We start from the raw sequence: 12,270 nt of genomic DNA on the forward strand, positions 1-12,270 counted from the left end.
CCAGGGCTACGTCTGACTAAAATTACCCTTTTAATTTCTGAAGGAGCAGAATCATTTTGCTTACAAGGTCAACTATCATGATAACCTCCTAGATTCCACTCCATAAGTAACCTGCCCAAAGCAACTTAGAACTAAATTTCCTTAACTACACACTGAGAAATTCAAAGAAGTTTTTCTCATGTTAATGAAAATTATAATCTTTTTAAGGAAATCTTTATGTTCTTCCTAAAACATTAAAAATACAAAGATCTAATTCTAGATCTTAGGACCTAGAATCACAATTACTTTGAGGAGATGGGAGTATTTTAATCACATCACTGCAATTAATACTATTACTAACAACAACAATAATAATAATAGGAGGGGGAAATGGAAGGAGGAGGAGGCTGCAATAGCAGTATTGGCTAAGAACTTATTTTGCATCTTAATCCTCATACACACTTTATGAATTTAGGACCTACTATTACATTCCTTTTAAAGATAAGTACACTGAGGTTTAGAGAGATTAACTGATTTACCAAGGGTCACACAGAGTAGGACAGAATCTCAAACTCTTACCTGATCCCTCACGCCATGATCTTAACAAATATAATGCCATCTTTTATTTTAGTGATGAACAAAAGCATTCAGAGGTCATACTCTGACTGTTAAACAGGAAGATTAAAGCATATTTCTATAAATCCAACTTGATTGATATTTGGATTTCCTTTTGAGCAAACTCCTGTGCCCTAAAGAAGATGTTTTAGGTTTTTTTTTTTTAAGCAGAGAAAAATAGACTGCTATTTACCAATGATAAGTTTAGATATGTATGGGGAGGGTTTTAAAAATCTGCATCTAAGGTGAAGACATTATCTGTAGTTTCCGCCATAACTGCAAAACGTTGATACTCTGAAACTCGTTTCTCAAAGAAATTTGTTTTCCCCTCTAAAGAAATGTTTTCCATAAAATCAAAGGGATTTTCTGCTTGAAAAACCTGAAAAGAAAAGAAATATTGTTAGACATTCTGAAGAAGCTAAATTATATCCCACAAGAAGAACAATAGATAACTCAGGTCTCCCAACACTTGTCTAGTCACCTTAAGATCACACTATTCCCTAGGGTCCTGGAAGCACTCAAGGCTGATACATTTTAAGATGACTAAGATCACCTATTAACCTCTTAAAGAAACTATACGAGCATCTCTGGTATTCAAAGAAGCAGAAAGAAAAAAAAAGACTATTTTAAAATGAAAGATTTAATGCCAAACTAAAATGACTAAAATGTCTTCACAGCTTGAGAAATCTAAAACACCATAGGTATTATAGGCATTTTTCACAGGTATTACCATTAGATAGTCACATCTACATGATACTATAAAATATTAAATTACCAACAATGTACTGTGGACATAAATATGTTTCTTAGTTCATAAGAGAACATATAATCATCAAATTGATGTTAAGGGACCATGATTGGGGAAGACAGAATAAATGCTGTCCATAGTAACCCCAAACAAAAAGTGGCACATAAGTTGACAAAACTTTTTTACTGCTTCTGAATTCAAGAGGCAGGCCTGGAGATAAAGCTTGATAGAAATGGAGATATTTCTGTGATCCATGAAAAACAATAAAAGAGGATTTTTTAAAATTAGGAATATTCCAGCAGGAATTAGGAATACCACAGATAAGAATATATTCAAATAACCCAATTAAAAATGGGCAAAGGATCTGAATGGACAAACGTTTCTCTAAAAAAAGATATACAAAGGCCAATAAGCACATGAAAAGATGCTCAAAATCATTACCCATTAGGGAAATGCAAACCAAGACTACAATGAGATACCATTTCACACCTACTAGGATGGCTGTAATAAAAAAGACAACTTATTGTGGTCATCATTTCATGATGTATGTAAGTCAAATCATTATGCTGTACACCTTGAACTTATACAGTGCTGTATGTCAATTATATCTCAATAAAACTGGAAGGAAAAAAGATAATAAGTGTTAGTGAGGATGTGGAGAAACTGGAACCCTCATATACTGCTGGTGTTAATGTAAAATGATGCAGTGGCTTTGGAAAAGAGTATGGTAGTTCCTCTAATGATTAAAAACAGAGTTACTATATGACCCAGCAATTTCACTTCTAGTTATATATCCAAGGTAAATGAAGACATATGTTCACACAAAAACTTATATATGAATGTTCATAGCAGCATTATTCATAATAGCCAAAAAAGCAAACCACCCAAATCTCCATCGACAGATAAATGGATAAATAAAATTTGGTATAATCATACAATGGAATATTATTTGGCCATAATAAGGAATAAAGCACTGATACATGTTAACATGAATGAAATGTGAAAACATTATACTGGCTTTGTATATACCATATACCAGTATATGGTATGTATCATATATTGTATGATTCCATTTATATGAAATGGGATTTATAGAACAGGCAGATCTAAAGAGACAAAAAATTAATAATGCCTAGGGCTATGGTGGGGATGGAGGAAAGAAAAGGAAATGACTGATCGCTAATGGGTATAGAGTCTCTTTGTGGGGTGATAAAAATATTCTCAAAGTGTTGTGATAGCTGCACAACTCTGCAAATATACTAAAACCATTGCATTGTACATTTATTAATAGGTGAACTGCATGTTCTGTGATTTATATCTTAAAAAGGCAATATGTATTTTTTTTCCAAAAAAAATACATATGCTGGGTGTGGTTGAGCTGTGGAACTCTGTGAAATTGCCTGTCAGAAATACTGCTAAGAGGCGGTGAAAAGGTAAGTTATCACTCACAGCAGGATACAGTGGAAAGAGCACAGAACAAGTCATAGATTCACTGGATTTTAAAACTGGGTATCTTCCAAAAAATCTGATCCAAGTCGTTCATGTCATGGACAAAGTAACTAAGACCAACCTAAATTAAGTAGCTTGGTTTTGACACATAGAAGTACTCAAATATTTACTGACTAATCCAAAACTAAAAGAAAAGTTGAAAACAACATTAATGTGGCTTCTATTTAGAATTCTGTATAAATGACAACCATTTGCTAATTTAAATAATCTCTTATTTTACCAAAAACTAACATTATAAGAATAATTTTTTTTGTAGTGCCTTGAGTTCAAAGTTTAGTTCATGTATTTTAAATTGTCTTGCTTTCTTAATAGACATTCAAGGCTACAAATTTTCCTCTGAGGATCTGTTTGGCTGCATTCTACAAGTTGTGATATATAGTAATCTTAATGCCATTTAGTTTATATTTTCTATTAGTTTATATTTTCATTTTTACTCTCGTTTTAAAGAATATAGTCTCAACTTCTAAGAAGATGGAACTTTTTGGTAATCTTTTATTGTTAATTTCTAATTTTATTGCATTAAATCTAAGAGGTCAGTATAATTTCTGCTTTTTGAAATTTATTGAGATATTTTGAAGGCCTGTGGAAAAATAATGTTTTATACTACATCCAGATTTTCTTCTTAGGAGGCATGTTTTATATATCTAGAGTTAGCAAGTTCCCAAAGGAAAAACTAGACTCAGGGGTGTGTAGTTTTCCAACAAGCAGGAGAATGTGGATGTGTGGGTGTGAGGATATGGTGGTGGGTTAAAGGATAGTGAGTTCACTTTAAGGTTTAAGTAAACAAATTAACTTTCCTATAACAAACATATTGTATAACTTAGGAAAAAAAACAATTTCTTTTAATACATAGTTTATAAATTTCAGAGATCATATTAATGTAATTATAATCTTTATTTCTCTCACTAATGATCAGTAAAAAGAGAGGATCTTGCAACTAAAATATATAAATAGTGATATTTTACAGTTTATAATTACAAAAAATCTTTGCCCCATCTGACTTTTTCATCACAGTATTTTTGTAGTTACCAGAAAATAAATGTATTACCAAGAAAGGTAATGATTACCTCAGCATCATGGATTTCATAATTCTTCTCATTAATTTAAACTTCCATTTCCATGCTGAGAAATCAAAACCTATAATTTCTAATTAACATATTATAGTACATAGTAAATTTCTGTGAATGTTCCATTTATGATGAATACAACATGACCATTTAGTGTTCATTTACTGTATGTCTGACACTATTTTAAGTGCTTTAAGTATACCAACTCATCAACAATAATTTGTAGTAAGGATTATTATTATCTTCACTTTACAGATGAGGAAACTGAGACAGTTGTTAAGCAACTTGCCTAAGGTCACATTGCTAGAAAGTGGTGGAATAAAGGATTCAAACCCAGGTAGTCTGGCTGCAGCCTCCACCTCTTAAGTCATGTGAAAAGCACACATGAAAATTCAGGTACATTATCTCTGATAAACAAAATGACAGAAATAACTTAAAGACAACTGAGTTCAAAGAGTCAAATTATGACAGTTAATGTCTTCCTAATAATGATTTCCTATTTAAAAGCATTAACCCACAAATTATAACATAGACACATGGGGATTTATCTGAGGGTAAACATATATTTGCATATTGAATCCAATTACTTAAAGATAGTCCTGTTAAACTAAATAAATCTTAGTTCTAAGATTTATCAACATGTACTTCTGTTATGAATTTCATTTAAGTTTCATTTAAGGATTTTGTAAAATCAATTTGTTGATGTAAAACAAGGCTGCTGTGGACAATTAAAAAAAATAGACTAGTATGTTACAAAAGCTTTCAGTGAAATATGTACGTATTTTAGAGGCCTTACCTCACTATAACATTTTAGCTAGCAGTGATACGTTTTAAACACCTTACCTTTGAGAATCCAAGTTCTGAAAGCAATCTGTCAGCTACAAATTCAATATACTGTTTCATCAAAACACAATTCATTCCGATGAGGCCAACTGGCAAGGCTTCTGTTAAAAACTCCTGAGATATAAAGAAAAACAGAATAAAGTAGAAAGAAAGAACAATAAATTGTATGTGTTTTCCAAATAAAAAGAGGGTTCTAATTTTATTAATCTTCTAAGTCACTGATCTTGTTCAAGGAAAGTACACTAGGATAAATTCTTTCAACATGGCAAACATCGCTCATTTGCTTAAAAATGTTTGGGGTGTTACTATTCACATTATTATTTCACATTCTCATATAGCCAAAGTAAACTGAAACTATTACACTACCGGTATTTTTTAAAGTAGCACTTACAGGACCTGAATTTATATGTTTTCTCAATAGAAAAAAAGGAGATACTTTGTTCTGAAATACCCAGAAAAAGATTCACCTAAGATGATTGTTGTGGGGAACGTGACTATGAAAGGGAACTGGGAAAGAGAGAAAGCTCAATTAATAGAGAAAATGAGAAAGAAATAGAAATGCATCTGGGAATTGGGAGATAAACTGAACGCCAATTATATTGAAACACAGTGGTAAAGTTTTAATAAAGAAAAAATAAAAACATATTAACCATTTGGATTTAGTTCTAAAAGTGATTCAAGATTTATGCCTTTTCTCTCTTCTCAATATGAAAACTATGGCTGTTAAAGTATGCACTATTAAAAAGAAGTTTAAAAACTTATTTTACTTTTCAACTAGTTCTTTAAAATGATAAAAGTACTCTAAGTGAAGCATCCAGGTCTTTCTAGTTAGAGATCTTTACATGCCCTAAATCATACTTTACTATTCACTAATTCATTTATTTATTCATTCTGTGAACATTTGATGCATGCTTCGAACTAGATACCCTGCTAGTTTAAGAATACAAAACAAGAAACCATCACTGCCCTCTAGCAGCTAAAAACCTAGACAGCTAAGATAATTAAAATAGTTTTTTATGGCATGAAATTTGACAGATCAACGAGACAAAAAAATAGTCCTGAAACAAATTATAGTATACATAAGATCTTAATATATAATAAAGACTGACTTATAAACCAAATTATAAGTTGACATAATAACTGCAATACAACATCTATTGGTACTGCCAGGTTGACCATATAATATTGCTGATACCTATTTTGACCTACAAAATGGCAATTTCATGCGTCAACCTAATGAAATAATGGTACAAACATCAAAGAAAGAGAGACGTGCTAATTATGTAAGCTTTCCTGCTTACCTGCTCAATTTCAACAGCATTAACAATGATCTCCCTAACCCTTTCTTCTGAAGGCTTATTTACTAAGTATTGAAACATCAGGCAAGCAAAGTCACAGTGAAGCCCCTAAAATAGAAGAAAAATATCACTGTCAAAGGACGTTTAATCAGCTATTTTCACACAGTGATGTATCAGGCATTATATAAAGTAGTTAGGAATGCAACACTGAACTTCTGGAAGACAGAAGAAGGATTAACAGGGTCAGGAACTTCTTTTCTTCAAGCCTTATTAAAATGCCAATTATAATAACCTATAATGAAAAATTTTCAATGCCAGCAAATCTCAGTTCATTAACATGAAAGAAGAATTAATTAACAACAACAAATCTGCAACCAAAAGCATTTTGGAAAGGAAAACAAAGAAGAACCAAAATGCAAATTCACTCATTTTTAGTGTTTTTTAAAAAATTAAGAAATGATTGAAAAACAATTAAGTATTTAAAGAACAGGTGAAACTCAGAGATTTCAAAAACACAAGTTATATTAAACAAGAATGGCTCAAGATAAAAATAAATTCAGTGTAATGAAAATGGAAACTGAAGAATTAAGGATACCATCTGAAGCTGTATAAAGCAGAAATGACATTGCAGATAACTCAACGACAAAAGAAAGCAAAATTGTGAAATACCTTGAGAACAGAATAGTTATGCAAATATATGAAATGATATAGAAATTAAATAATTGGAGAACAGAATAGTTATGCAAATATATGAAATGACATAGAAATTAAATAATTGGAGAACAGAGCAAGGAGATTCAACCTACAATAATCGGGATTTCAAAACACAGAACAGATGGTATAAAGCTGAAAACAACAGACGAAAATTTCAAAAAAAAACAAAAAGAGAAAGGTCAGAGACATAGAAAGATGATGGAGTTCTAAACAAAATTAACAATTAGAGACTGACAACAAGGCAGAGTCAATTAACATTTCTAAACTACAAAGAAAAAGAAATGAATCTGTAAGCCAACAAGGGAGGAGAAGGTGGAAGGAATACACGCTTTAGAGGATTACAAATCAGAGTTGCTTAGCTTTTTCTAAATGAAACAACAAAAACCCAGACAACTGAAAGATAAGACTCAAATCAAGGGTTGTTTTCCAAGGATTATTTACCTAGTTAAATTGTCATTCCCAGAAGAAACCATTAGGAAAAAACCTCTTTAAATAGCTAATCTTAGAAAATTTACTAGCGAAACATACCCCCTCCACTTGACTCAAGAGGATACTTCAAATTACCAAAGGCTGCATTTCAAATGAACTGCTGAAAGGTGACAACGTAGTGTTGATTAGAACCGACAGCTAGCTATCTATTACAGAGATGAGTAAGTCAAAGGCAGGCACTTGTAATTGTTAAATCAATAAGGGAATAAAATTAATTTTCAGGTTTAAAGCGACTCTAATCAAAATCCTAGTGGGGTTGTTTTTAAGTTAAAAAATTAATCTGGAAGACTAAATGGGCAGAATCTTTTAAGAACACTTTAAAAATAAAAGTTATGAGATTTAGCCTACTAATTATCAAAACATAAAAAACTACAATAATTAAAATAGTTTATTATGGCATGATATTGACATATAGGTTAATGAAAAAGAAAAAGCCCTGAAACAGATTTTAGTATACTTGAAGTCTTAATATATAATAAAGAAGACATCACAAGTCAATGGAGAAGGAAGGATTACTTAAAGAGAATTGGAAAAACTTCTGAAGAGTGTGTGAAATAAAATTAAGTTACATTCTAACTTATCCTATGCTTTATTTATATTACATTCCATACTTGTACTAAAGAAATTTCAATGGCATTAAAGAGTTAAATGTTCAAAAGCCAAAACCAAAGTATGTGTGACTATTTAACTCATCTCTGAAAGTAGATCCCACGAATTTCAGGGTTTTGTACATTAAAAGAACAAACAAGGGACACACAATTTTTGAGGGCAGGAGCCCACTGTGTCCCCCTTTGCCTGGCAAAGTAACAGAGCTATCCTCTTCTACTTCACCCAAAACTCTGTCCCGAGATTCGATTTGGCACCGGTATACAGAGAGGCCAAGCTTTCGGTAACAATTTTGGTGATCACCAAGGGACTGCCTCGGGGACGGTCCGGGGAGGGTGTCCCTAGAAGCCAGATCAACTGGGACCCTTGCCTGGAGGCCGAGCCCCCAGTCATAACCCTGTCTGCCATCCTGGCAGCTGGAACTCTGAGGTGGGAATAGACAGAGGAAGAGGGACCGCCCTAGCAACTGCCGAGGCCCTTTTTGCCTTGAGGACATTCCTCTCTTCCTCCTGCCTGGACCGCCCTGGATGTCCTACTCCTAGGAATTGTTTTGGGGAAGCAGAAAAGATAGCGTCTGATGTCGCAACACCTCTGCCAGAATCTGGGTAAGTCCCTTGGAGTGCACTCTCAGGCTCCTTCAATTTTGTCCCTCTGAAGAACTTTTGGTTCCATCTGGGGAACGTTTGGTTCCCATCTGGGGATTTTCTCTTTCAGAAATCCCATCTGTAAGGCGCAGCTTAGACTAAGGTCATGGGATAAGTAGGACTTGGAAGCAACCACTCTGAGCTTTGTGCTGTCTGTTTTTTTCTGGCATAAGGCTTCCGTCTGCTGGCGAGGGTTCTGTTTTGTTTTCAGTCCGCTCGTGAGTGTTCTATCAATCAAATATAGGAAGTCCTCCTTTTTCTTCTCCTTCTTCTTCTTTTCCTTCTCCTCCTTCTTCCTCCTCTCCTTCTTCTCCGTTTTCTTTTTTTCTCCTTCTCCTTCTTCCTCTTCCCCTTCCCCTCTTTCTCCTCCTCTTTCTCCATCTGATAGCCCCCTGGGAAAAATCTTGGCAGACTCATCGACCTATAGTTCTAAACCTATAACTAGGAAAAAAATGAAATTCTATTGTAATTCTGTTTGGCCAACGTACATTCTTGAAAATGAGGAAAGATGGTCTTTGTTTTTTTTGTTGTTGTTGTTGTTTTTTGCGGTACGCGGGCCTCTCACTGTTGTGGCCTCTCCCATTGCGGAGCTTAAGCTCCAGACGCACAGGCTCAGCGGCCATGGCTCACGGGCCCAGCCGCTCCACGGCATGTGGGATCTTCCCGGACCAGGGCACGAACCCCGTGTCCCCTGCATCCGTGGGCGGACTCCCAACAACTGCACCACCAGGGAAGCCCAAATGAGGAAAGATGGTCTTTGAATGGTAGCCTAAATTATTATACTATTCTCCAGCTAGAGCTGTTTTGTCACAGGAATAGAAAAACAGGAGAAATTCCATATTTTCAAGCATTCATGCAGTTACATAATAAAAGTGAGCAGCTAGGTAACAAGCTGATGGTACAAAGAGAAAGGAAAGTCATTTTGCCTAGAGCTGGTTGTTTCTGAAGGGAAAGGAAAATAAGGAAGACTGAGAAAAGAGTTGTACATGTTTTGTTCGTGGGACCATGTTTGTTGTAAGTATGCATGTCAGTACATTGACTGGTTGAGACGTCTTTGAATAACAGGGCTCACTAACAGGGCTCACGTGTGACAACACCAGGGAATCCGTCCTATTGTGTCTGGTTTGGCCTGTGGCAGAATGTTGGTTGGGATTTTCCCTTCTGGACTAGCCTTGTTATGGGTGATCAGAGCTCTGTTCCATCTTATAACACCCCACCCAGGGTATTTTTACAAAATTGGAAGATCTTCAGCTATTCCCCCATGAAAAGGAATTGTTATTTCTCTCCCCCTGTGCCTGGGCCCGCCAGAACACTTATTTTATCTAGACCATCTCTAGTTCCTGAGACTGAAGAAAAAGGCAGGGAAAGAAGGCCTTTTTAAACTCAAGCAAAAAAACTCAGATCTCTGGTTCAGTCTTTACATAAAAGTTAACTTGTAAATGAGCTCTATCTAATTGACTTAAAAGTAAACACTTACAAATTATATCTAAATGTCTAGAAAAATGGCCAAGATAAATTTTAGGACCACATGATCTGGGAAATATTCAGTACTGAATTAATATCTGCTATTGAAGGTGGCTTAAGCTTGTTGGTTTGATTAACATAGACATGTCTTTAGAGTCATCAATGTTAAGTAATGCAAGTGAGATAAGAGCTTTTGGGTAAACTCTTTAGGAATAATTCTCCATAAGAAAGCACATGTTTTTAAAGTTGTGCATGATCAGGATTTTCAAAGATTGGATTAAATCTAGTTGGGTAAATGGATTTTGCTGGGAGTGGGCTAGGGCAAGACCAGATTCCTATTTGCCCTTGAAATCTTTTCACTTTGTATAAAATGAGTAAGTATTGCTTGGCAGTTTCTAAAGGTTCTTTTGATCTCCAGCTAACTTTGAGATTCTTCAGAGGGCCCCTGAGGCATCTCAGAGAGAAATATTTAACTAGGATTATTTGGTATGTTAAATTAAATGTAATCCAGTCAAGTTAAATGTAATCCTGGTTATTGTAACCAAGTTTCTTTACCAATTACATTGCAGTCAGATGCTTAACTGAGCCCTTTTAAGTCTTTCTGCTGCGGTACTCTGATGCTTTTGCAAAGGTACTTCATCTTCAAGAAGGCTTATGTGAAGGACCCCTTTTGACAAATACAGGTCTCTGATAAATTTCATATCATACAGCTGAGCTGGTTAAGAAATTTTAAAATCTTAATGGAGAATCTGATGGCTTCATAAAAAGTTAGCAAAAGGATTAGTTACTGAGTGGGCTGGTAAATAATGTTTATGGTTTTCCCAGACATAGGGAAGCCCTTCCCCTCAAGCTACTTATGACTTAGAACAATTGGGTAAATTACACCTCTGTAGGAAAAACTGAAATATTCTTTTATCTCTGCCTAGTCCCTCCAGAAATTGGAGACTCTTGGGTTATGAAAATGGGGGTAATTTTAGAGAAAAGGATTATGTTTCAATAGATATGAAATTCTAGTTCTGTTAATTGAAGTTTGAATTTATGAAAGTTATTGTGTTAGTCACACTTTTGCCCTGATGTTTAGGAGGAAAGGAAAACTACCCAGTGAAGGTATCAGAGTGTAATTACTCATCATGTACCACTGCTTGTTTTAGGTCTATTGCTGAAAGCACATGTACAATGCTTGTGTGACAATTGGGTATAAATGATAAAATGTATAGCCTATAAAGCATGTCCTCATTAACATACCTCTGTGCTTGTTCACTATACTTGATCAGTTTTCCCCCAATGTGGATTGACTAGGTAAATACAAAGGAGGCCTAGCACCAAGGGACATGATCTACACCTGGGGCAAACAGCTGAATCACCCTGGCACCAAGGGACAGATATTTTGATCATCAATGTCTTCTACTGAAAGATTTGCAATCAAAAGGGGAAATGAAAGAAAAAAATCTGCACATATTGAGGTATGAGGAAGTCACTCTGGCCTATACATGGTTTAACTTTAAAAAGCGGTAAAAAGCGGCCTGTTTTGTGGCCTTTCAGAGGTGCATTGTACATCTGCCTTAACATTGACATGGGGAATGCATTTGAGAGTCAAAATGGAGTAATTATGATAAAACTACATGACCATTGTGGATGTGATTTCAGACACATTCATTCCTGTATTATTGTAAACTTGGAATTTTCTGAGCTATGTCAAACTCAAAGATGCCACAAGGATTTAAAAATTCCCTCACCCTCTTCAATGAGATTTTGGCTAAAGATTTAAGAGGATTACATCCGGATCAAGGTTGAGTAGAAGCCTTTCCAGCCAGAAGGGAAAAAGTAGTAACAGTAAAAAAGAGAAACATCTAACACAGGAAGAAAAAAATTAAACACTATGTACAACAGACTGGTCAATTGTTAACTGTATGCATGGATGAGTTTATGTTCCACAGGTCTCCCCCTCACCTGGAAGCTCTCTTGCATCCCCTCAAAGCAGGAGACAAGGTGCTGCTGAAAGTATGGAAAGAGCAAGGACCTAAGCAGCAGCTTAAAGAGAAACAGAAGGGATCCTAGGAAGGGATCCTATAACATTCTTCTTACTACTCACGTCTCTCTAAAATGGGATGGAGTAAAGCCATGGGTACATCACACCAGAGTAAGAAGATTACCAGAGACTGACCAGCCAAGCCTGCCTACAGCCAGCGAGCAGACTCCCGAGAAGTGGACATCTCACCCTTTGGGAAACAAGTATTTGTTCCGACAAGCAGAATGAAAATTCTGTTTTCTTAGCCTTTCTCATACCTTCTACC

At 35.1% G+C, this 12,270-nt stretch overlaps 1 protein-coding gene across 1 annotated transcript in view; it reads right to left on the reverse strand.

The window, feature by feature from the left end:
- Positions 1-739: 739 nt before the first annotated feature.
- RRM2B (ribonucleotide reductase regulatory TP53 inducible subunit M2B) overlaps positions 740-12,270 on the reverse strand; it is a 33,849-nt gene continuing 22,318 nt past the window's right edge. The window contains exons 7-9 of the mRNA XM_065895223.1: positions 6,063-6,167; positions 4,762-4,875; positions 740-973 (exon numbers count right to left, since the gene is read on the reverse strand). Coding sequence (XP_065751295.1) covers positions 821-973; positions 4,762-4,875; positions 6,063-6,167 — 372 coding nt within the window. The 3' untranslated portion in view covers positions 740-820. The remainder of the gene's footprint in view (positions 974-4,761; positions 4,876-6,062; positions 6,168-12,270) is intronic.

This window comes from Phocoena phocoena, chromosome 17 (assembly GCF_963924675.1).
Source record: "Phocoena phocoena chromosome 17, mPhoPho1.1, whole genome shotgun sequence".
Lineage (NCBI taxonomy): Eukaryota > Metazoa > Chordata > Mammalia > Artiodactyla > Phocoenidae > Phocoena > Phocoena phocoena.